At 40.8% G+C, this 26,871-nt stretch overlaps 1 protein-coding gene across 1 annotated transcript; it reads right to left on the reverse strand.

The window, feature by feature from the left end:
* Positions 1-168: 168 nt before the first annotated feature.
* On the reverse strand, positions 169-17,817 carry SPATA31H1 (SPATA31 subfamily H member 1). The gene is made up of 7 exons (XM_060309613.1): positions 17,674-17,817; positions 13,257-13,321; positions 12,581-12,658; positions 12,272-12,367; positions 10,042-11,873; positions 8,158-8,892; positions 169-7,605 (listed from the first exon to the last, which is right to left on the reverse strand). The coding sequence occupies exons 1-7, from the start codon at positions 17,815-17,817 to the stop codon at positions 569-571; spliced, it is 9,987 nt and encodes a 3,328-aa protein (XP_060165596.1). The 3' UTR covers positions 169-568.
* Between the last annotated feature and the right edge of the window lie 9,054 nt (positions 17,818-26,871).

Below are 26,871 nucleotides of genomic sequence, written 5' to 3' on the forward strand. Positions count from 1 at the left end.
CCAGCAAACTGGGGGCTGGCGAATAAGCCAGAACTGCAAACAGTCCTGATTGCTTTGAGGCCCCCCACCCCCACCCCGGCAAACCGGGGGCATGCAAATAAGCCAGAGTTGTGAACAGTTCTAAATGCTTTGCGCGCCCCCCCCCCCCCCCGGCAAACCGGGGGCCTGCAAAAGAAGCATTGAGTGCTTTGGGCACTGATCCATGAGATGTCCTCAGTATAATCAGAGTGGTGGGAACGCAAGGAAATGTCCTTGTGCGACTTCAGTATAATCAAAATAATGGTGGGAACTTTGTGCTGTTCCTGCGCTCAAGGACGAAGCACGGCAGGTGCTCACGAAAGCCAATTATTGCTTGTATAATTAATAAAAACATAGGTTGCTGCTTTGGCACTTCTGAAATGTTAAGAAAACAAGTCTTAAGGTGTAAATCTAGATAATACTTTAATGAAAGTTACCACAGCAGGACAGACGGCGCTCTTTTGCCTGAGCGAGCGGCAGCCCTCTACTGCTGTGCTTTGGCACAATTCATCTCGTGTGATGAGCTTACTTTCGGCCCTGTCCTAAGAAACTAAACACAAACCAAAGCCATGTGTGCTGTTTGGAATGCCTGCTTTAGGCCCCGAAAAAGGAGTTGAATGAATTGTGGTGGGGAAGATTTCTTAGGTTGTCTTTTTGAAGAGGCGGTAGTTGTCTGAGACACTCCACTCCTCTTCCTTCTTAACTGGCTTGGTAATTCCTTAGAGAACCTCTGTATTATGGCTGTACTATTTGTGTAGAACTTTGTGTTTTGTGTTCTGACGTCCCTGGGGATTCTTTTCATTGGATGTTTTGAATCATGGGTCCTTTTTGTTCTCACTTTAGCCCACTTTTCATCCTGATTGCTTCCAGAGTCACTCTCTGATAAACAGTGAACTTCAGTGAATCCATAGTGTCCAGCCTCTCTAATTTCTGTCTTTTCTACTAGGCCAGGGCTGCCGCCTTGCCTTCGCCTGATGTGGACTTGTATAGGAGCAGGACACTGGGAAGACCCAGACAGGAAATCTATTGTAGAAGTAGGACTCTTGGAAGCTTGAGTATAGCCTTTAGCTTTCCTTAGTGATGTTGATCTAAGGCTCCTTGGTGTGATGCGTCTACCTCTTCTATGAAACTCTGGGACTTGGGGTCTTTTCCTAGTTTGCAACCTAAAGCCAAGACGCAACCTGATCTCTCCACGGCCTTCAGGAGTGCTTACAAGGTGAAGCTGTGGATAGATAAGAAGATAAGTTCCAAAAGTGGCCTGTAATTTATGACAGCAATTAAATCCTGAACATCGGCCACACTGTAGGCAGATAGGGTATTTTAGAACCAGACCTGAAGCTAAAGGTGGACGTACGTTGGGGGGTATTTGACTCCTTAACAGTTTTGCTGCTATTTTTAGCTGCAGATCTTGTAGAAGCTGGAACTGTTCGGAGAAGTCAGACTTGGCCTGGGGAAGATAACTTGGCTTGAGGGAGTGTTGGGACTCAAAAATCCTTGTCTGTGAATCACTCTGTGAGTTCTTACTCTCTTCCACTGGAACAGAATCTCTCCTAGCAAAAAATACGTTGAAGGAAGACTCTGACTTTGCTGGGGCAGAAAGCTGACTCCCTGTACATGAAACAGGCATGTGCTGAGTGACTTCCTGGGATATATCACAGGGCTTTGAGTTTGTTTTCTTTATTCTCACTCTAGTGCCAGAGTAGTGCTGTATTATGGAGGACATGGAGACACGTGTCCACATCCTTAAGGCCATTCTTTTCTCATGACCATGGCATGAAGTATGTCTCTGAATGTAGTTTTTGACAACTGAAGGCTGAGAAATAGTACCTTGACCCTTCTCAAGCAGACTCTGGGAAAATGCCATCAATTCAACTGGAACCCCAAATAAATTCTGAATAGATTGACAGGTATCTGCAGTGGCTCTTTCTGTTAAAGATGTTTGAGAATAAAGCTTCCTTTCCATGCTGGTCCCCAAGACATTGCCCAGCGTTAGCATACTGGAGAGGTATTTTCGAGGTAGTCGCTGCCTCCAGGAGCGACTTTCCCAGACATTCTGTCGCCTGCCCAGGACAGGCCAGGTAAGGCCTCTTCGAGCCCCTGATCCTGCCTGGAAGATCCTAGATAGTGATCTCCAGTTTTGTGGTGGATGGTGGGAAAGGCTCCGGAGTGAGCTCCCTGACTCCTCCACCTGTTTCCTCTTAATCCTTTCATTAGATATGACATCCATTCCTGGGATCTCAGAATTTAACTTAGAAGAATTCATACCTTGAAGTTTTGAAATGGAAGTTAATTCAGAAGTGTTTGTGCCTTGCAAATGTGGCCCGGGGTTGCATCCAGTAGAAATTACACATTGAAGTTTTGGTTCTGAAATGAATGCAGAAGAATTCACACCTTGCAAATTAGGCCCAATGCAGAGCACCTTAGATTTTCTACCTTGAAGCTGTGGACTAGGATTCAACCCAGAGGACTTTATACCTTGCACCTGTGACCCAGTGTTGACTGGCATATAATTTACACACTGAAGCTGTGGCCCTGGATTCTGTTCAGAGCATTTCCCACCTTGTAATTTAGGCTTATGCTTGAATTCCAGAAACTGCTCATCTGGAAGCTTCATTTCTGTGCTCAACTCAGGTTTTACCTCTTGCAACTGTGGTTGAGGATTGAACTCAAAATATTGAATACCGTGAAGCCTTGTTCCCAGACAAAAATCAGAAGAGTTCACATCTTGCAACTGTTGGTCAGGATTGAATTCCAAAGATTTCACATCTTGAAGCTTTGTCCCTTTACATAATTCTGAAGATTTTATATGTTGCGAATGTGTCCCAGGATTGAACACCATGACTTTTACACTTTGAAGTTCTGGCCATGGATTCAACTTATAAGATTTCTCATCTTGCCACTGCTTTCTACCACTGATCTCAGACAATATTCCACTATGAATCTTTGATTCCAAGGCCAACTCAGAGGGTTTTGCAACCTTGAATTCTAGACCAGGGTTGACCTCAGTAGAGTTCATTAGTTGAAGCTTTATATGTTCAGAAGATTTTTTTTTTTTTTTTTTTTGTTCAGAAGATTTTGCACCTTGCAATTTTGCCTCAGGGTTGAATTCCATAGATTTCACACCTTGAAGGTGTGCCTCTGGTGTCAACATAGACAATTTCCTGTCTTGTAACTGTGGAGCTGAGTTAAATCCCAAAGATTTCACATCTTGTACCTTTGTACCAAGAGTCAATTCAAAAGGTTTCATATCTTGCCACACTGGCCTGGTGATGAACTCCACAGATTCTCCACTTTGAAGCTTTGTCTCTGGTGTTAACTCTGAAGATGTCACACCCTGCAGCCATGGAACAACAGATTTCAAATCTTGAAGCCTCCACTGTAGCATCAAATCAGATTTCTCACCCTGTCTCTGTGGTCCAGGGTTGAACTCCACTGATTTCACACCTTGAAGCTTCCTCCTCTGTGTTAAATCAGATTTCCCACCTTGTAACTTCAGTCCACAGTTAAACTCTAAGGATTTTACATCTTGAAGCTTTGTCCCTTGAATCAACTTAGAAAATTTTTTGCTTTGTGTCTGTGGTCCAGAGTTGAACACTGATTTCGCTTTCTGAAGCTTTGTCCCTGGGATCACTTCAGAAGATTTCATACCTTGAAAGTGTGGTCTAGAACTTAACTGCTTAGATTTTACATCTGGAAGCTTTATACCCATGATCAGCTCAGAACATTTCATATCTTGTAAGTGTGGGCCTAAGTCCAACTCTATAGATTTCACACCTGGAAACTTCCTCCCCAGAGTCAAATCAGAAGATTTCTCACCTTGTAACTTTGGACTAGGTTTCAGTTCTACAGACTTCACACCTTGAAGCTTTTCCCTTGGGATAACTCCAGACAATTTCATACCCTGCAAGTTTGGTCCAGACCTGAAATTCATAGATTTTACATCTTGAAGCTTTATACCTGTGATTAATTTGGAAGATTTCATATCTTCCAACTGTGGACCCGACTTGAATTCCACTGATTTCACTTTTTGAAGCTTTGTCCCCAGTATCAACTCAGAAGATTTCACACCTTGCAATGGTGGCCCAGATTTGGACTTCACAGATTCAACATCTTGAAACTTTGAGTCTGAGATTAATTTAGAAGATTTCACTCTTTGCAATTGTGGCTCACAGTTGAACACGAATTTCACATTCTGAAGCTTTGATCCCAGAATCAGCTCAGAAGATTTCAGAACTTGCAACTGAGGACTGGGGCTGAATTCTTTATGTTTTACATCTTGAAGCTTTATCTTTGAGGTCCATCCAGAATATTTCACACCTTGTAACAATGACCCAGGGTTGAAATCTGTAGATTTGACACCTTGAATCTTTTTCCCCACAGTCAATTTAGAAAATGTTGTACCTTGCAGCTGTGAGTCAGAGATTAACTCAGTAAATTTCTTATCTTGGGACTTTGTCTCAAGTGGTGACTTAGAAGATTTTGGGCCTTGCCACTGTGGCCCACTGTTGAAATCCTCAGATTTCACACCTTGAAGCTCTGTCTGAAGAGTCAACTCAGATGACTTCATACTTTTCAAGTGTAGTAGGGAGTTCAACTCTATAGTTTCATCACTTTGTAATTGTGACTCTTGGTTTAATACCCCAGATTTCACCTCAGGAAACTGTGGCTCTTGTGTAAGCAATACAGACTTCACACCTTGAAGCTGTGTTCCTGGGGATGACGGTAATGGTTTCACTTCTTGAAACCATGGTCCTGGGATCAACTTAGGAGATTTTCCATCATGCAAGTGAGGCCTAGATTTGAACATCATGGGTTTTACATCACAGAGCTCTGACTTGGAAGTCAGGTCACATGATTTCTTACTTCTAAACTGTAGACAAGGTTTCAAATTGAGACCTTGAGGCTGAGGTTCTTGGAGTGATGCCAGAGATTGTATACCTTGAAGCTTTGGCCTTGGAGTCAATACCGATGGCTTCTTATCTCTTAATTGTATCAAAGGTTTCAACTCTGCTGGTTTGACACATTGAGATTGCAACCCAAGATTTAGCAGAGATTTCACACCTTGAAACACTAGTGCAGGCATCCACTGAACAGCTCTCATGCTTTCAAGCTGTGGCTTTTGGTGTAACTCCACAGTTTTCCTACCTTGAAGCTGTGGCTCTGAGGTTGATGCCAAAAATTTTCCTTCTTGCAGCTGTGGTCCTGGGGATAACTCAGGAGTTTCCACACTCTGCAACTGTGGCCCAAGGTTGAAATTCATATATGTTGCACCTTGAATTTTTGGCCCCAGAGGCAATTCAGATGACTTCACATCTCTTAACTGTATTGAAGATTTCAACTTTACAGATTTGACACCTTGAGATTGTGACTCAAGATTTGGGGTCAACTTCATAGATTTTACTCCTTGCATCTTTGGCTCTGGAGTGAACTCAAAAAAATTCACATATTGTTGTTGTTGCCCTGAGTTTAACTCTGAAGATTTCACACCTTGAGTTTGAGTTCCTGATGTCAGTTCACAAAATTTGACATCTTCTATCTGTGGCCCTGATGTTATCTCCACAGATTTCTTAACTTCCAGCTGTGGACTTGGGGTTAGCAACGTGGATTTCATACCTCTTGGACATTGTCCTGGAGTTAAGGCCACAGAGTTCAGATCTTTCAACTCTGACTCTGAGATTAACAACTCAGTTTTCAAATCATGAAGTTTTGAGCCTGGGGTCATCTCTACCGGTTTCACATCTCGCACCTGTGGCCCAAGGGTCAACACTGTAGATTTGACATTTCCCAGTTGTGGCTTTGATGTTAACTGCATAGATTTCATACTTCCCAAATGTGGCCCTGGTGTTAACTCCACAGATTTCGTATCTTCCAGCTGTGGCTCTGGCGTTAGCGCCTCAGACTGTAAACCTTGAAGCTTTGAGATTGGGGTCCACTCTACAGGTTTTACATCTTGCAACTGTGGTCTTTGGATCAATTCAGAAGATTTCACAACTTGTAACCATGGTCTTCTGGTCAACTCAGAATAGATTTCACTTGGCAACTGCGGTCTAGGAGTCAACTCCATAGATTTTGCATCTGGTATCTGTGGCTCTGAGACTAATTTATATGAAGTGTCACCTTCAAAGCTTGACATCTGGTCTACTGCCACACATTTTACACCTTGAAACAGTGGCTGTGGTACTAACATCTCAGGCTTAACGCCTTGCTGCTCAGGTCCTGGGGTCAACTTCATAGATTTTACTCCTTGCATCTTTGGCTCTGGAGTGAACTCAAAAAACTTCACATATTGTTGTTGTTGCCCTGAGTTTAACTCTGAAGATTTCACACCTTGAGTTTGAGTTCCTGATGTCAGTTCACAAAATTTGACATCTTGTAGCCGTGGCTCCACCTGTTTCACACCTTGAAGCCCTGGAGACATCTTTGCTGATTTAGAATCTTGAAGCCCTAACTCTAGAGTCGTCTCCACAGAAGTCACACTATGAAACAGTGGTCCTGGGGTTTGCTCCCCAGATTTGACACCTTGAAGCTTTGGCCCTGAAGTCAATTCAGAAAATTTGACATCTTGCTGCCTTGGCCCTAGGTTCAGTTCCTCAGATTTCACATCTTGAAATTGTAGTTTTGAGGTCAGTTTGACAGATTTCAAGCTGTGAAACTGTGATCCTTCAGTAGACAGAACAGATTTCATATTTTCAGCTGGGAGCCCTTGACTTGACTGCAAAGATGACTCTGTTACAAATCCTACAGACTTTATGTCTTGAAGCTGTGTTCCTGGTATAAACTGCACATGTTTGAAACCTTGATGCTTTGGTTCTGGGGTCAAATCAGAAAATCTGATACATTGCAAGCATGGTCCTGAGTTTAGTTCCATAAATTTCATACTTTGAGGTTGTGATTCTGCAGTCAACTGTACAGATACAACACTTTGATGTTTTGGTCCTGGGATAAAATCTGACAATTTTATTTCTTGCACTGGGGAACCTGGGGTCAAATCATCAGATTTCACACCATGATGTGGAGACCCTGAGATTAAATCTATAGGTCTTTCTCCTTGAAGTGGCAGCTCTGGAGATAACTCTGAAAATCTTACACTATGCAGCTGTGGCCCTTGGAGCTGTGCCTCCTTAGTCAATTCCTCTGATATCATGCTTTGTAGCACTGGCTCTTGTATTGGCTTCTCTGATTCTACCACTCTGGTAGTAGTTGACTGTTGAATTAAATTAACATATTTCACATCTTGTAATTTTGGCTCTGGCTCCAACTGCCTAGACTTTACTGCCTGGAGCTGTGGCTCTGGGGTCAACTCCATAACATGTGGTTTTGGTCCTGTAATAAACTGTTTAGATCCTACCACTAATAGGGATGACTCAGAGGTTAACTTCACATATTTCAAATTTTGCAGTAGTGGCTCTGATATCTCACATTGCATCCCTGGTCCTAAAGTCAACTCCAGAGATCCTTTTTCTGAATATGGTAGTACTAGTGTTACCTCCTGGATGTTTTCAAATGGAAATGTTGCCAACCCCACAGTTTCTGTGTTTTCATATTCTGACCTTAGGGGTATCCCTGATGACTCTGTAACTTGAAGATGTGGCCTTAGGGGAGTCATTCCTGTAGATTCTCTAACTTGACCTATTGGTTTTTGTGTTAATGCTACTTGGGGCAAAGCCTCAGAAGTCAGCCTCACAGTTTCTGTATCTTGATAGCCTTGACCTAGAGTCATCTCTGAAAATTTTTGAAAATGTGGCCTAGGCACCACCCCAGCAGTTTTCAAGACTAGCTGTGGGATCAGTTTCACAGATTCTTCTTCTTGTGGGAAGATCTCAGCAGCTAACTCTGCAGGCTCTGTGTCTTGATGCCTTGGTCTGGAAGTTAGACCCACAGATTTCAATCCTTGTAAATGTGGTTCCATGGTCACTTTCCTTGATTCAACATGCTGTAACTGTGTCTCAGGAATTAACCTACTAGATTCTTCCAGTGGCACGTGTAAATCCACAAAATTATTATCATGCATTAATGGCCCTAGAGTCAACTCCTCAGGTTTTATACTTTTGGACTGTGGTTCTGAGGTCAATGGAACAGATTTCACATTTTGAAATTGTGGTTCCAAGATCAACTCCTCATAGTTCATAAATTCTGAATATGGTCCTAGATTCAGATGAACAAACTTCATACCTTGGGACTCTGGGGTCAACATCTTTGATTTCATACCTTGCATCTCTGATCCTGGTACCAACTCTAAAGATTCTTGTATTGTGTGCTGTGACACTGGAGTATCTCCCATGGCTTTTACACTTTGGAACATTGGCTCAAGAGTACCTTGGAATGACATTGAGTTCATCTGCATAAATTCTAAAGCTTGGCTCAGTGGCCCTGGAGTATTTCCTAAAGATGATTGTATCAACCCCCTAGATTCTTTTGCATGGTGACAAGTGTCAGAGGTAAACTTTGCTTCTGTTTCTGGATATCCTGGCTCTGAGATCATCCTTAAAGATTCTGAAGCTTGATGCCATGGGGTCAATCCTTTAGGTTCTGTGACTTGATGATTCGGTTTGAGGTTCAATTCTACAGATTTTACTGCTTGAATGTGTGCCCCTGGGATCAGTTCCTCATATTTCATATCTTCTACCTGTGTCTCAGGAATCAACCTCCTACTTTCTACCATTTGAGGAGTTTTCACATCTTCAAGCAATGATACTAGAGCTGTCTCCTCAGATCTTATATCTTGTAACCATGGCTTTGGGGCAAACTCCACAGATTTCATATCTTCTTGTACTGGTCTTAGAGTCAATTCTACAGTATTTATACCTGGAAACTCTGATGGTAGGGCCAAATGAACATATTCCATACCTTGCAACTGTGAACTGGGGACCAAGTCTATAGATTCCCTACTTTGCAACTGTGGTGCTGGGACTAACTCAGCAGATTTTTCATTTTGTTGTTGTGGTCCCAGGGTCAATTGGATAGATTTCACACCATGAAGCTGAGACCCTGGGGCTGACTGCACAGATTTCTCACTTTGCAGCTGTGGTGTGGAGGCCAACTCATCAGGTTTTATACTCTGCAGTTGTAGTTCTGGGGCCAATTCTATAGAGCTCACAGTTGGGATCAGCTGTCCATATTTTACCATTTGTGGAATTGAACCTGTGGTTATGTCTATAGATTTTGCATTTTGCAACTCTGGTCCCAAGATCAGTTTCCCAGATTTCAAATTTTGCAATCCTGGGGATAACTTCATAGAATCCATAACATTAAATTGTGGCATTGGCTTCATCCCCATATACTTCACATCTTGAAGCAGTGATGAATCTTGTAGCATTTCTTGTAGCATTTCTGTAGATTCTGTGACTTGAGGCAGTGGCTTTTGGCTCATTCCCATAGATTCTGTACCTTGACCCAGTGACCTTGGGATTGTCCCTAAAGATTCCATCATTTGATGGTGTGACTGTGTCACCTCTACAGATTTCTCCATTTGTAGCCAGGTGTCAGATGTCAAATCCATAGTTTCTGTGATGTGATGGCTTTGCCTTGGACTCATCTCTGAATACTCCAGAATTTGATGCCTTGGAGTCAACCTTGAAGACTCCATGACTTGATGAGGTGGTCCTGGGGTTAATGATATAGATTCTGTGCTTTGATGATGTGGTTGTGGAGTCATCCCCTCAGAGTCTAGCACTTGAATGCATGACTCAGGAGTTGACTCCAGAGATTCCTTGGCTTGAGATATTAGCCTTGGGGTCAAATCCTGAGTTTCTACAACTTGTGACTGTGGTGCTATGATCATTCCCATGGGTGACCCCAGTGCTGTTGGAGTTACCTTTAGAGAATGTATGGATTGTTGTGATGGCATTGGAATCAATCCTACCAATTCCATGATTTTAAGTGGTAGCTTTGGAGGTAAGCCTACAGATTCTACCACTCCACATGGACCAATAGTAGTAGGAGAGCTAGAAGAAGTCAAACCATCTGATTGAGTTGCCCTTGGGGTCAAATTTGCAATTTGAGACTGTGTGTCTGGAGTCAAACCCCCAGATTCTATAACATGTGACTGGGTTGGTGGAATTATCCCCATGAAATCCATAGCTTGTAATAGTGTCACTGGAGTTACTTCAAGGTAATCCATCACTGGATGCAATGGCCTGGTGATCATTTCAGGTGATTTTGTATTTTGACATATTGGCCTTGGAGTAATCTTCAGTGGTTCTATGACTTGACTTTGTGGCCTTGATGTTACGTCCACCGATTCCATAACTTTATGCTGTGGCCCTGGGGTCATTTCCACAGTTTCCATGACTGCATGTTGTAGCCTTGGACTCATCTTTCCTGGTTGTATGACTTCATGGTCCAACAATGTGGTCCTTTTCACTGACTCCTTGACTTGATATTGCATCCTTGGGGTCATTCCCTTTGACTGTATGATAGGTGGATGTGATTTTTTAATCATCCCCATAGAATCCATGACTTGAAGCAATGCTATAGGAGTTACCTTCACATTGACTATGACTTGATTCTGCTGTCTTGAGGTCATCTTCCTTGATTCCATAACTTGCTGCTGAGATCTTGGTGTTACCTCCACTGATTTAATGACTTGATATGATGGGTTTGGGCTTACACTCACTCTTTCCGTGGCTTCCATTGGTTTCACGACTTCATTTGGTGGCCGTGGTAACAAACCTACAGATTCTATCACTTCTGAATGTGATTCTGGAATTAACCCCATTGAATCCATGACTTGAAGTAATGCCAGTGGAGTAACCTTTATGCTATCTCTGACTTGATATGGTAGCTGTGGGGTCAGCTCCACATTAGTCACTTGGGTCTCATGCTGCTGTATCCTTTTTTCTGGAAGATCTATGACCCTCTGCTCTACACTAAGCTCTAACACACGTTTTGGGTCCTTCTGCAGTAAAGTTGTTTCCTCTTGAGCTATGTCAACTCCTAAACTTTTGGGAGGTGGAGTGCCCATTGATGTCATTAAGGGCCTGGATCCAAGGATTTGGGGGCCATCCCCAGGTTGTGACTGCTTACCTGGGATAAGAGTCTGTGAAATTTTTGTTTCTGTTCTGCTTAATCCAGATTCCGCTCCAACGTTCACATGGAGCTGAAATGCTGGAAGGTCTGGGGATTCATTATTGATATCCTGCTCAGTGCTTTGATGAATGGGCATAGATAAGTGGATTTGGGGTTTCTGTGGTTCAGGAACTCCTCCTTGTACCTCAGTTAAATAATTCAGCATTGCCCATGATTCCCTCACAGGCAGAGGCACTGTTTGTTCCCGCAAAGTAGAAACCTTCCAAGCCATATGTCCCTCTAACTCCCGCCTAGCCAAAGGAGAGAGCTGGATTGGAGCTGACCCTGACAATAGTGGTCTCTCTTTGAAAATAGCACTTGGCCTATGATCTGTTGTCAAATGACTCTTGCTCCTTCTCTCATCCTTTGTTTTCTCTTCTTGTTTGTAGAGATTTGGGGATTCAAAAAGAGAGTTGATAAAAGTGCTTTGAGGACTTAAGGATGAAAGAGCTGCCAAATTCTGAAAAGGCTTTGATTTCCGGAAAAGCTCTGAGAGCCCAAAGGAAGGCAGGGGTGTGCCTTGGTTCCTGAACACAGGAGGTTGATTTGGGGGTAAAATAGGTAAACTGTGGCTCCGGAGTCGCCAAGTTGTTCCTTCAGAAAAGACAGGAAGGTGAGACAGGCTGGAGCTGTAGGATGATCCAGAGGAGATGCTACTGTCAGAAGAATGTTTTGCCTTCTTACAGTCACAACAGGGTAGAACAGGCCCCTGAGCCACAGAAGCAGAGGAGGTGGAAGAAGAAATCGTATCCTGTGGTTCAGGCAAACCCAATTCCATAAGACTTGATCTAAGAAATAAAGAGAAAAGTTTCTATTTGTTTTGGAAGAGGAAAAGGAAAAGTAGGAAAAGGGAAAGATAATGGCCATTTCAAATGCAAAATAATGTGGACTGAGGGAAAACAAACAAACAAAAAAGGTTGCTTTCCCCAACATCAATTATTTATGGAAAGAATTCCTCCACCAGGACAAAGGGAGGCATTTGTCCCCATTCCAATCAGAAATGATTCACAGACCAGTTGTTCTTAAACTTTGTTCGAACCCCGAACTTCCCCCACTACCAAAACTAATTAACTAACTAACCATCTTTCTTCTCCCTCTCCTTCTCCCTCCCTCCCTCCTTCACTCTCTTCCTTCCTCCCTCTTAAAAGCTCTACCACCTTCAACCCCAACCAAGAAACTACTTGACCTTGCACTTTCCAGGTGTTGGACGACCTGTTGAAGACTCCTGTCCGTTGACCAGCATACACATTCCTGGGACCAGCCCGTAGGGAGATCTGAAAAGCTGGATGCAACAGAGTATGTCAGTGTAATTGAAGTGATATTAAAGTACTGGTAAGGAAAACAATAAGAGGAGAGACTTAGAAAGGAGACAGCTATCATAGCGAGGGAAGTAAAACAGAGCCCCAGGTATCTTACTCCTAACTTTTATAGAATTTATTAGTAGGGTAGGCTGAAGAGAGAAAGAATAGACACAGTGAAGATCGACTTTACTCACCATGTTAGGTTAGCTTCAACGCAACCCATCCTGAGATTTTCTTCCCACTGTGGATCTGGGAGTAGAGGTAAAGAATCTCTTAGCATTATGACTATTGACATCACCTTAGTTCAACCCCTTCATTTTGCAAATAAGGAAACAAAGACAAAGCCATGCCTAAGATCATAAAGCTTATTAGCGGTGGAGCTCAGATTTAACCTAGCTCTCATTTTGTTTGTTTTTTTAAGCTGTAGGATGCTGTCTTCAGCATGTAGTAGATGTAAGCCATTGGAAAGAGCAGGAATAATCATGATAGGGAGATGGAGTGGGGTAAACAGAGGAATACATATCTTTGGAGGAAAAGATATGTATTATCCAGTGTCTATGCTAGAGAAAAAAGGTACCAAAACTTCCCGCATCAAACTCTTGGTAGTTACCCCTTCTTTGTTCTTCAGTCTCACCATGTTTCTTTCCTGATACTTTGAGCTTTGCACAAAAAGAGATTAGGAAAGCATGAGGATAGGAAGCATGGAAAGAATTATGGAGCCATTTACATTTCTTTGGAAGTGGAGATGCTAGAAAGAGTAGGGCTATTTCTTTCATTTACATAGTCGTTTCAACCTTTTTCCTTCCACCTGCTATTAAAGGTTAGTGTCTTAAAACAGACCCCATAGTTGATTTGTCGTTAGCTTTGAACTGAAGAATAGGATCTTTCTGACCTGTGAATTTCTGGATCTTTTTCAATTTATGCTGCTTTGAAGTCTAGAAAGGAACAAAAAGAAAAAATAAAATCAGGTAATACTCTAGGTTAGAGACTTTATTGACAGCGCACTTCATCTCATAGACATAAATATTGATACTGTTGGTATCTATAACCACAGCAACAGTTATGTCATTCATTTATTCATGAATCATTTATTGAGTACTTACTTAGTTCTCAGTATTGTGTAGGGTGCTGGAACTGTAGAGATAAATATGATCCCTGTGTTCTAGGAACTTACACTAGTAGGGAAAATAGATGTCTAAACAGATAAATTACAATACCATGTGGTAAATGCTGTAACAGAAATATAAGTGTGGGGCTTCCCTGGTGGCGCAGTGGTTAAGAATCCTCCTGCCAATGCAGGGGACACGGGTTCGATCCATGGTCAAGGAAGATCCCACATGCTGCGGAGCAACTAAGCCCATGCTCCACAACTACTGAGCCCATGAGCCACAACTACTGAAGCCCATGCGCCACAACTACTGAAGCCTGCATGCCTATAGCCCCTGCTCCACAACAAGGGAAGCCACCGCAATGAGAAGCCCACACACCACAACAAAGAGTAGCCCCTGCTAGCCACAACTAGAGAAAGCCTGTGTGCAGCAACGAAGACCCAACGCAGCCATAAATAAATAAATAAATAAAATAAATCTATTAAAAAAAAAAAAGAAATGTAAGTGTGAAGGAATAAAGAGAACAGTGATTAACTGCCTGGGAGAGAAGGGAAGAATTCCTCAAGAAGTTGCCATTTGTACTGGAGTATGAAGAATCAACAGAAGGTTTTTAGGTGAAGAAAGGGCATTCCAGGCAAGTGGGAACATCACTGAGAAGATTAGAGCATCGTGATTGTTAGGTGCACTTTTGCTAAGTAGTGAGAGATGAAGCTAAAAACATAGGTGGAAGCCAGATTATGCTAGATTATGTGGGATTTTTATTTTATCCTGCAGGTCAGAATTTCCCATCCAGTAGTTAATAAACTCCTGGGGTTTCTGCAAGGGTGTTCCAGGTCATTTTAAAGGCATAAATGACACTTGTTACAATTTCAAATAAAACTTTTTTTATTTCTTCCCTTTATATTAGGACATCAGTCTCTGAAGGTATATTAAAAGAGCCTACACAACAATTAATAGGGAATCATGAACATGCTCATAATGCAGTAGGCCAGTAGTAGAATAACCCTAGCTGCAGTGGTAGTTTTGAACTTTGGACAGTTTTAAATTGATTTTATACTTAGTCATATATTATTTAATTTATGTCCATAATGGACTGTTGATTAAAAACATAAGCAAAAGGAAAACTGATGTTGAAATACAGGTTGATGTATTTACAAATGATCTTTCTATGTATTTATCTCAAAATGATCTCTACATATCATAGACCTAAATAATCTCCCACTAGAAAACACTCGGGAATGCTGAATAAAATACAACAAACATCTTTTAAATGCAGAATGTAGCTCCTTACAAGAAAGTAAGGGAAATCTCCAGGTCAAAAATCAGAAGAAAACTGAAAAACAAGAGTGGAAACTAGTTGAGACTTCAATGCCTTAGGTCATTTGCAGTGTCAGCCACTGAGGGACTTAGGTTAACAGTAAGGTGGGGACACAGATAAGGCCCATGTGAAGTGGCTATTTAAATGAGACCCCAGGAAAAAAAGCCAGGCTTGTCAAATTGCTACACACTTGGTAAAAAGTGGCTAGAAAAAAATCTGCTCACCAGACAAGGAAACTTGAACTCTGGGTGGGAAAAAAAGCCGCCTCTGAAATTTTTAACCAAGAGTCTATCCTCACACTGGTTTGAAATTCTAATTTATATTCCTTGTGTAGTCAGGAACCCTCAAAATGAAAATAAATGTGGTCCTGGGCTGATAATGCCCCTAGGGCAAAAGGCAAAAGTAAATATAAATCTTGAAAATTGAAGTAGGAAAGAGAAGAAAAATAGTTTGAATAACTATATTAATAAATGTGAAATGCCTAATGCAATGGTTAAATTCTTAGAAAAAATATAAAATATAAAAATTGGGCAAAAAGAAATAGATCATTTGAGTAGACCAATAAGCATGAAAGCAATTGAAATGATAATCAAAGACATTATCCATCAGAGGTAATGAAAGAATTCACCAAGGTTTCTGAATACCAGAAAATCTTATAAATGTCAATAGCATTTCTCTACTGAAGCAAAAAAACTAGAAAAATATAATTTTAAATATGAAAGATATTTTCCACAATAGCAATAAAAATGATAAAGTATCAAGGTATTAACCAAAAAGAGAGAAGACCACCATGTAGAAGACTATAGAACGCTATTAAAGGACATAGAGCTGCTTGGCGAATTTGTCCACATACATTTTCCGCCCCCTGCTACACTCACAACTTCTGTCAGGTGTTTCTTATGTTGCTTAAAATGCCATCTCTTCAATCATTCAGGGTTAAAACTGAGAAGTCATCCTTTCATTTCACAAACACCTGTGGAACACTTACTATATCCCAGGCAGTATACCAGGCATAGGGGATACAAAGATGAATATAGTCCTCATAGGAAAATGATGATAATGTTTATAATTAACTCTTTATATTTGAGGCCCAATCAGGAAAAAAAAAGACTCAATCCCTTTACTCTCTTTCTGCCTCACTTCCTATAGCCGAACTTTCACCTCAGGACCCTCCTCCTCTCTCACAGTCCCGAGGGCAGAGATTTTTGTCCCTTCCATTTACTGCTGCATCCATAGTGCCCAGAGGAGTGCCTTGTACATGGTGGTGGCAGTGGGTGATAAACACCGGGGGAATGAATCAATGTCCTCTTTTCCAACTTACTGCTCTGATTCTTTCACTTCCTTCCCCCTCCTTCCCACTAAGTCTTTTTACGTGGGCTTCTCACTGTTGTGGCCTCTCCCGTTGCGGAGCGCAGGCTCCAGACGCGCAGGCTCCAGACGCGCAGGCTCAGCGGCCATGGCTCACGGGCCCAGCCGCACCGCGGCATGTGCGATTTTCCCGAACCGGGGCACGAACCCGTGTCCCCTGCATCGGCAGGCAGACTCTCAACCACTGCACCACCAGGGAAGCCCTCCTATTAATTCTTTAAAGTAGACTCCTATTGGATTAGCTACACCAGAGAACCACCACATGCACTCACTGGAGTTATTTAAAGCCTCACATTCAAAGCATGGTGCTTGGGACTTCCCTGGCGGTACAATGGTTAGGACTTGGTGCTTTCACTGTCATGGCCCCAGGTTCAATCCCTGGCTGGGGAACCAAGATCCCGCAACCCACATGACGCAGTCAAAAAAAAAAAAAAAAAAAAGTCGAAATAAGGTATGGTGCTCAGTTCAATAGCAATAGGATCACCTGGGAGCTCATTAGAATTGCAAAATCTCAATCCCTTCCTGAATTAGAATCAGAATTCTACTGATTCAGAATCTGCTACTGAATCAGAATCTGTTTTTTAATTAGACTCCCAAGTGGTGTGTTTGAGAAAAAAAAAGTTGAGAGTTTAAACTTTTTAAAGTTTAAATTCTGTGCTCTAAAGCACAGATCTAAGCACATTTTCACCTGGCTTTAAAATCTTTGATGCCTTTCAATTGCAGACAGAATAATATTTATACAAAGTATTCAGTCTGGTGTTTGAAGCCCTCTACAATGGGACCTCTAACCACTTTGTGACATTTTCTCTCACTTTTCCCCAACCGGTTCCCTACACTTGTACACTCCATTCCTGATAGGTGTCTTCACCTCTCCTTGAACACATCCAACGCTCTTCTGCTTCCCATGCTTTCCCCCGGTCAATTCCTTCTCTCTAGAAAATCTTCCACTACTCTCCTCCACCCATCCTATCCACCTTCAAAATCCTACACTTCCTCTGAAGCACAGCTCAAACCTAAGCTCCCTGCAAAGGCATTTTATAGATCCTAGAATACTCTTTACCTCCCATCTCTTCAGCAATATTTACACCTCTATTAACTCATCCCTTTCTCTTTCCTTGGGATATATATATATATATGTCTTGGGTTTTATATATATATATATATATATATATGTGTGTGTGTGTGTATATATATATATATGTATATATGTCTGACTTTCTCCCCCACTATACCTCGAAAAGGTGGAGGTGGTGTTTTATTCTTCAATGTCTAGTATGCTGCCATATATAATAGGTGCTCAAAGTTTGTTGAAATGTATTGAAGGGAAAAGGACTGAGAGTGACTTGCAGGATGACATCCATAGGCACTACCTCAACTCCCCTCTTCCCACCATCAATTCCTCCCACTGCCCAAGATTAGGAGTTTCTATGTCTCCAGGGACAGGGGCAGGGACAGGGAGCAGTGAGTTTCAAGAGAGTGTTGCATCACATACCTCTGAGTGCGTCTTGGCTGCCACCTGTTTCCTACTGTGTTTCCCAGAAAACCTCACCCAAAGCCTCCAGACAAGGAAACCAAATAATAGTAGAAGGCTGACATATTGTGGCAGTGGGATGGTTAGCCTCCAAACCAGAGCCATTACTCAACCCCATGCCCCTCTCAGCCAGTTTTATACCTCATGACTCCATATGACATCACAGTGGGCATTCCAAGGCTCCAGCCAATGGGCTTGCTGCTTAAATCTCTTCTCTGAGCCATACACCTGCTGCCCTTTCCTTCAGCTGCCCTTGTGCCCTGCTCTGACAGCCAATGCTCAAGGAAGCTCCTTTACGATTCTTCTAGGATTGAAGAAGAATCACTTGTTATAAACCAGAGAGTATGGAGGCAAGGTTTCAAAGGAGCAGGCTTTCCAAATGGCCTGTTTTGCCCTATAAGCATCTTCTCTGGAGCCAGTCACTCCCTAGAGGTCCAGATATGGTGTCATATGTTCCAAATCACACATTAGAATACAGGGTCAAGAGCATTTAAGAACGCTTTAAGTAGGTACTCTCAGAAAATGTATGATATATGGTTTCCTAACTCCAATGCTTGACACATTTCCTAGCAGCTGTTGCATTGAGACTGAGAAGAGATATCATGTAGGGAAATTAAATGACCTTGGAGGATCACACTACTCCAAGTCTAGAATATTTTACAAGTGTAGACGATTTATTTTGTCATCATGCCCAGAATTGACTGGATTTTCTAGAGTTAATTTTCTAGAGTTAAATTTATGAGGAATTGATTTATGCTGTAACAAAGATAAATAAAACTGGCCAGGCCATTTTTTTCTTATAGGAAAATTAATTTGGAAAGTCCATTCAATTAAATAACTACTGAATAGCAGGCACTGTCTTAGAAGAAGACAGGATCTCTCACCTTATAGAATTTTCAGTTTATTTGGGCAGCCAAAGTAATATTCTTGAAAAGCCCATCAACAAGGTGCTGGTTAAATAAATATGATATGTCCATATTATAAAATACTCTGCAGTCACTATAAAGATTATAAAAAATGAGGCCTGTTATTCTGAGCACACATTATGTGGCAGGTACTAGTTATATGCCAGCCTGGAGCTCTAAAAAGAACGTTAAGGCTGGAGGTACAGTTTTGGGCTCTTGAAACATGTATATGCTTCGACAAGAGCCTTTTTCTATATGTATATAAAAATGTATTTTTGGAGTGGCCGCAAATATTTACTCACCATTTTGTTTGAGCGTCATCACGCTATTTTGTACAGCTGAGATTCATTCACTTTTATTAGTTCATTGCATTGTATAACTATTTCATAATAAATGTATCCATTATGATGTTGGACATTTGTCTTGTTTCCATCTTTGGCTATTATCAACAATGCTATTAAAAACATGCTTGTCCATGTGTCTTGGTGAACATATATTCCTATTTCTCTATGGCAGTGGTTTTCAAGCTTTAACATGTATCAGAATCATCTGGAGGGCTTGTTAAAACACAGATTGCTGGGCACTGATTGCTGCTTAAGTTGGACTGGAGGCCAGGAATTTGGCATTTCTAGGAAGTTTCCAAATGATTCTGAGACTGTTGGTCAGGAATCACAATTTGGGAATGTCTGATAGAAGTACCTATCTAAGAGTGGAATTGCTAGGTTATAGAGTAGGTGTAACTCAAACTTTAGTAGACAGTGCCAAACTGTCTTTCCTAAGTGGTTATGTCAATTAATAGTTCCACCAGTAGTGAATAGCAGTTCTTCTTGCTCTTTTTTCATGCCAACATGGTATTGTCAGGCTGTTTAATTTTAGCCAACCTGGTATATGTGGTAATGATATTTCATTGTGGTTTTAACTTAAATTTCTCTGATTACTAGTAATTACTAACGTGTGAACACACCTTCATAAGTTAATTGGGCACTTTGTCTTTAAATGTATTGCTGTATTCCAGTTGCTAATGTTTTTTAGGATTTTTGTGACCTATTTTTATGGGTGAAGCCAACCTGTAATTTTCCTCTCTTGCTCTGTCCTTTTCAGGCTTTTGGTATCAAGGTTATACTAGACTTATGAGTTGGGGAATGTTTCCTCTTTTTTTATTTATGCTCCGAAAGAGTTTATAGAAGATGGAACTATTTGATCCTTCAGCATTTGGTACAACTCGTCGGCAAAGCCATACAAGCCTGGAGATTTCTTTGAGTGAAGATTTTTGACTACAGATTGAACTTATTTGAAGGTTATAATACTATTGACAATTTGTTTTTGTTTCGGGTTTTTGTGTTTTTTTTTGAGTCAGCTTAGGAGAGCCATATTTTCTAGCAAGTTTTCTATTTAATCTACATTTTCAAATGTATTGACATAAAGCTATTCAAAGGTAGTACTGTCTCCTTTGTGTTTCTGATATTGGTTATTTGTGCCTGTCCTCCCTCTCTCTCTCTCTCTTCCTTTTCCTTTATCTGTCTTGCTAGAGATTTATCAATTGTAATTAATCCCTTCAAAGAATGAACTTTTCTGTATATTTGTACTCTATTTCAATAAGTTATACGTTTGTCTTTATTATTTCCTTACTTCTACTTTCTTCCCCCTCCCCCAGGCTTATTGAGATATAATTGACATATAACTACTTCTACTTTCTTCGGATTTATTGTGCTGGGTTTTTTTTTCCCCTAACTTCTTAAGATGAATGCCTTGATCATTCACTTTTAGCTCTTTTCCCCTAATTGTGCATTTGAAGATATAAATTTCCTCCTAATTACTACTTTAGCTTCATTCCACAAGTTATGATACATAGAATTTTTGTTATAATTCTGTTCCAACTATTTTCTAATTTCCACAATGATTTCTTCTTTGATCCATAGATTATTTAGTAGAAATTTAAAATTTTCTAGACATAAGAAGATTTTCTAGTTGTCTACCAAAGTTGCATTGTGGTCAGAATATATACTTTAATTTCAATCTTTTGAAATAGTTTTAAGACTTTATTCGCAGTTTATGGTCAATTTAAAAAATTCTATCTGTGCTTAAAGATAAGACATATTCTGCAAGTGTTAAAAATAGTGTCTCTTCAGAGGTTCCCCTGCTGCCTGTGGTGGGGTGGAAGGTGGTGATGGTAGTCTAAGTCCATTTGGTCAATTCTGCTAATCTTTTTTTTGGTCGTGCAGGATCTTAGTTCCCCAACCAGGGATAGAACCTGTGCCCCATGCAGTGGAATTGCACAGTCTTAACCACTGGATCGCCAGGTAAGTCCAATTCTGTTAATCTTGATGTTCAAGTCTATATTATTCCTAAGCTTTTGTCTGCTCTTTTCCACCAAATACTAAGACAAGTGTGTAAAATTTCCGACTATGATTGTGCATTTGTTTATTTCTCCTTTGAGTACTGTAGATTTTTACTATATATATATATATATTTGTGTGTGTGTGTGGCTGTGTTTTGTCTTCGTTGCTGCGTGCGGGCTTTCTCTAGTTGTGGCAAGCGGGGGCTACTCTTCATTGCAGTGCGAGGGCTTCTCATTGTGGTGGCTTCTCTTGTTGAGGAGCACAGGCTCTAGGAGCGCAGGCTTCAGTAGTTGTGGCACGCAGGCTCAGTAGTTGTGGCTCACGGGCTCTAGAGCGCAGGCTCAGTAGTTGTGATGCAAGGGCTTAGTTGCTCCGTGGCATGTGGGATCCTCCCGGACCAGGGCTCGAACCCGTGTCCCCTGCATTGTCAGGCGGGTTCTTATCCACTGCGCCACCAGGGAAGCCCCCTTGCTTTATGTATTTTTAATTGTTATTTAAAATCATAATTTATTACTGGTGAATTAAATCTTTTATCACTATGCTGACTTTCTATCTCTAGTGATATTTTTTGCCTTAACTTACTGTGTCTAACATTAGTATTGCTATAGCAGTTTTCTTTTGGTTGGTATTTGCATGGTATATCTTTTTCCACTCTTACTTTCGACCATTCTATATCCCTTTGTTGTAATATAGGATACAAAATAAACCAAAATCTAAATATATGTTATTTGTTATGATATCACTTATATGTGGAATCTAAAATATGACACAAATGAACTAATCTACAAAACAGAAACAGACTCACAGATATAGAGAACAGACTTGTGGTTGCCAAGGGGGTGTGGTGTGGGAGGGATGGATTGGGAGTTTGGGAATAGCAGATACAAACTCTTACATATAGAATAGATAAATAACAAAGTCCTACTGTATAGTGCAGGGAACTATATTTAATATCCTATAATAAACCATAATGGAAAGGAATATGAAAAAGAATATTTATATAACTGAAACACTTTGCTGTACAGCAGAAATTAACACAACATTGTAAAACAACTATACTTGAATAAAATAAATATATGTTATTTGTAAGTGATACATCTAAAATAAATAGATTTTAACTGGAGCATGTATTCCACTTACATTTAATGTAATTGCTCAAATAATTAGACCAAAATCTACCCTTTTACTTTGCACTTCCTATTTTTTCCTGTTTTATATTTTTCTCTTTCTTCTTGTCTTTATTTAGACAACTAAGTATTTTAAATTAATCTCTCTATTTTCCCCTTTACTAACTGGAAGTTATACTGTCTGTTTCTGTTCTTTTAGTGCTGGGATTGGCAAATGGTGGCAGGTGGGTCAAATCTAGCTTGCTGCTTATTTTTGTAAATGAAGAAGTTTTGGAACACAGCCACACCCATTTTATACACAGTCTGTCTGCTTTCATGCTACCACAGTAGAGTTGAGTAGTTACAACAAAGACTACAGGGGGCCTGCAAAGACGAAAATATTTCCTGTCCATCCCTTTATAGAAAGAGTTCGCCAACCCCATTTTTAGTGGATTCTTTTTAAAATGCAATATGCACATTTAACCTATCAAATTCTTAAATTAATCAAAACCTTTATCCTTTTTATGGATAAATCAAGGGCCTTAGGATATTATAACTCTACTTACCTCTTCCCACATACTTGTTACTGTAGTAATTTTAATTTTATTTTTTTTTAAACTTTATTTGAAAGCTACCATATGATCCAGCAATCCCACTCCCAGGCATATATCCAGAGAAAAACATGGTTTGAAAGGATATATGCACCCCAATGTTCATTGCAGCGCTGTTTACAATAGCCAAGACATGGAAGCAACCTAAATGTCCATCAACAAAGGAATGGATAAAGAAGTGGGGTACATATATACAATGGAATATTATTCAGCCATTAAGAAGAATGAAATAATGCCATTTGCAGCAACACGGATGCAACCAGAGATTATCATACTAAGTGAAGTAAGTCAGACAGAGAAAGAAAAATGTCATATGATATCACTTATATGTGGAATCTAAAAAACATGGATACAAATGAACTTATTTACAAAACAGAAACAGACTCACAGACTTAGAGAATAAACTTATGGTTACCAAGGTGGAAGGGTTGGGGGGAGGGATAGACTGGGAGTTTGGGATTGAAATGTACATACACACTGCTGTATTTAAAATAGATAACCAAGAAGGAAAAAAATAATAATGTATTATGAATAACTTTATGACAATAAATTTGACCTTAAAAGAAAATAACACTTTATCTTGGAAATTTTTGATTTACAGAAATGTTGCAAAGATAGCACAGTGAGTTACTGTGTGTCCTTCATCCAGTTTCACCTAATGTTTTAACTTTATTATATTTGAAAAATCTATGTGAACAACATTGGTACATTCACTATTAACTAAACTCCATACTTCATTCGAATTTCACCAGTTTTTCCCCTAACGTCCTTTTTTTGTCCAGGACCTGTATTTAGTTGTCATGCCTCCTTCATCTCCTCTGATCTTGTGATGGTTTCTCAGTCTTTCTTTTTTTTTTTTTCCTGATAGTTTTCTTTCTTGTCTCTTTTTTAAAAAAATTTATTTTATTGAAGTATAGTTGATTTACAATGTTGTATTAATTTCTGCTGTATAGCAAAGTGATTCAATTATACATATATATTCTTTTCCATTATGGTTTATTACAGGATACTGAATATAGTTCCACCAGTTACTAAGACAAGTGTATAAAGTTTCACTATGATTGTGGATTTGTTTATTTCTCCTTTGAGTACTGTAGGTCCTATACAGTAACAACTGTTGTTTGGTTTCTCAATCTTTGTTTTCTATGACCTTTATTGTTTTGAGGAGTACTAGGCAGTTCTTTTGTAAAACGTCCTTAAATTTGGGTTTCTCTAATGTTTTCCTTATGCTTAGACCGAGGTTTGGGGAAGAATACTGAGGTGACATGCCCTTCTCGTTACATCGTATCAGGTGGTACATGATATCAATTGGTGACACTAATTTCCAGTACTCGGTTAAGGTAGTGCTTGCCAGACTTCTCCAATGTGAAGTTTCTATTTTTCTCTTTCAATACTCTGTTCTTTGGAAGCAAGCCTCTTACTTTTGCCCATACAGGGGTTGTAGAGAGTGAGAGGTTATTAAGCTCCATTTCCTGGAGTGGGGTATATCTACATATATTATTTGGAATTCTTGTGTTAGGGAGATTTGGCTCCTTATTTATTTATTCAATTATTTTATTATAACAGTATGAACTCATGTACACCTAATTTCTATTTTGTGTTATAGTCCAATACGGCATTATTTATATCATTGCTCAAATTGTTCCAGCTTTGGCCACTGAGAGCTCTTTCAGGTGGACTCCTGGGTCCCTTTGACATGACCCCATCCTTTTGTTTTTATGAGGACGTCATTACTTTCTGGCACTACAAGGTGCTCAAGGCTCTTCTTCCTATCTCTCTCATACCACAGCACCCCAGCCACTAGTTTACAGTTAAGCCCAGTTCTTCTCTTTTCCAGGATGAAAGCATTTTGCGACCTAGGTGCAGTGCCTGTCCCGTCAGCCCTAGGATTTGACCTACCTCTCTATACCATACCTGAGTTTACATTGGATCTTAGAGAGTTTGCTGTGCTTCTAGGGCCCATCCGTAGAGCCATGTTGGGGCCCCTCTACCTCTCACCTGGTCCCCAAATCCTCCTTCAACCTTACTGTCCCATGGGAACTTGCTCCACCCTAATATTCCAGACCACCTAAGTTATAAAAAGAATAGCTGACTTGGGGGAGAGATCATGAGTTCCATCTTTAAATACATTAAATATGAAGTATATGCAATATCCAAATATCTTCTGCCTCTGCACCTCTTATTATTGATCTAGTAAATAGATATAACAGGAAATTGTTTCCTTCATCCTCCACAATCCAACCCAGTCTTTTGGGTTAGACCCTTTTAGTCATTTCAGGAGAAATTACTGTCTTGTGTTGATACAGATTACTTTCTAGCTGTTCTTGCCCTCAGATATTTGCTTTCTCTAAACAGTGGTAAAAGTTGTCACCCTACCTTTTGCATCTGGATAGGTCTTTAAAAATCTTTGAATCTCTTTAGCTCTTCCTAGAGCTCAGGTTCCACTGACAATGACCTGACTCTCTGATATTGGATCCACACACCCATGCAAACCTCCAAACATTCCCAGGTTTTCTTTGAATGTTCCCTCACTCCACCCCAACCTCCTTCTTCCAAAGCTGTCCTTGATTCTTGGCCTACCCTGTAATATCCTCAGAACAATTCTGGCAGTTCTCTGTACCTAGCCTGCTGTTGGAATCCACCTCAATGATCTCTGTCCTGTATTGCAATTGCTCATATCTGCTTGTGAGTTCCTAGGGGGTGGGGATCAGATCTTAGTCATTTTTTTCTCCTCTACAATGCCAGAGTGTAGCCCAGCCTCTAAAGTTTCCCAAGGGGAGCAAGTATACCACCTTGTTTATAACACCTGAGTATCACATGCAACTGTATACGAATTGAATTCACTTGATATCTTTGCACCATCCAAGTACTTGGCAAGTAAAAAAAAAAAAAAGAAAGAAAGAACCTCTGGACTTCTAGTGTCCTTCTGCATCTAGCCTTGGGGAAATCTGACCCTGCACCCTATCCATCCCACATGTGGGAGTAGGGCTACTGCACATGTTGGCTCTGCCTCCTCCAGCCCTGGAAAGCTGGGTATCTTCTCTGACTTGACCTTGCTCGTGATGCCAGGATGAGAGACGAATTCACATAATTCAAGTGCATGGGGGAGAGTTGTGGGTAAAGAGAAGCTGAGAGCCTCTGCAGGATCTTTTCCTAACTTTACTCCTCTTGAGTTGTAGAGTTAGAAAGAGGTGTTTGTGGAGGATAAAAACCAAATCGATGGCAGTCAGAAGGCACTAGGGGAATGGTGTTGAGGAAAGGGGCATTGGTTAAAGACCTAAGGTAGCAAAGTAAACGTAGATATATCAATAGAACAGGAAAAGAGTTCAGACAGAGGCCGGAGGCCCACAGATATAGAGAGGGAACTTATGGCTGTCTTTAAAAGATTGAATACTCTGTCTTCATAAAACTGAAATCTATTTGGTTCCTTAGCCGTCACCCTCCTGCAGAAAGGTTCAAGTGAGCTTCAGAGAGGTTTTGTCCCGAGAGAGTTCCTGAGTGTCTATTGCCTAGGTACTTCTTGACCACAAGGGGGAGCCAGCTCTCTACTACCATGGTCACAGTCATAGGCACTGAAGAGCTGGCATGGGTCTGGGATGAGCGAGGGTGCCTTTGATTTGTCAAAACAGGTGACAGCTGAGGTCTAAAATGTTCAGAGTGGGGTCTCTAGTGTGTGTTGGGTCCCACTCTGGCACCCTCAGAGTTCCTTATGTTCCCTTTACAAACACTGGGTAGGGATGCAACTCTCTGGGCCTCTCTCTCCTGGTTGGCCCAGTGTGTGGATGTAGCACTCATTCTAGTGATGATCCTGTCATGCCTAATTGGGATTGTTATTTTCTGAGTGTCCTATGTTGGGGACACAACTTCTTCCTCTTTCCTTGGAATTATCTAAGTTCCCACCTCTCCTTGCTTGTGTGATTCTTTGTAGGAGTGAAGTATGTGTGTGTGCGTGCACGTGTGCACCTACATGTTGGAGATGGGGGGATATAAAGAAGCTGGAATAAGGTTTGGGTCAGTGACCACTGAAATGGAGTTGGGAAGCAGGTGGAGACATAAAGAAACAAAACTGCTATTGGGACCGACCCATGCCACTCATCTTGTTCCACCTCTGATCTATTGACTCTGATCTCAGTAGAAAGCTAACTTTTTGAAACAAGACATTCAGTTTTATTTCTGAAATCAGAATATGCCAGGGAAA

This window comes from Globicephala melas, chromosome 12, assembly GCF_963455315.2.
Source record: "Globicephala melas chromosome 12, mGloMel1.2, whole genome shotgun sequence".
NCBI lineage: Eukaryota > Metazoa > Chordata > Mammalia > Artiodactyla > Delphinidae > Globicephala > Globicephala melas.

What these genes read in the sequence shown, in the direction of transcription:
- SPATA31H1 (XM_060309613.1), bottom strand. Translation starts at nt 17,817, where the DNA reads ATGGCTCTGGTTTGGAGGCTAACCATCCCACTGCCACAATATGTCAGC. An exon ending in CAACACCTGGAAAGTGCAAG is followed by an intron (nt 11,874 to 12,271) that starts GTCAAGTAGTTT and finishes TTTATTTCTTAG; the next exon opens with ATCAAGTCTTATGGAATTGG. An exon ending in ACATGTTATAGAATCTGGGG is followed by an intron (nt 8,893 to 10,041) that starts GTTTGACTCCAG and finishes GGGAATCTATAG; the next exon opens with ACTTGGTCCCCAGTTCACAG.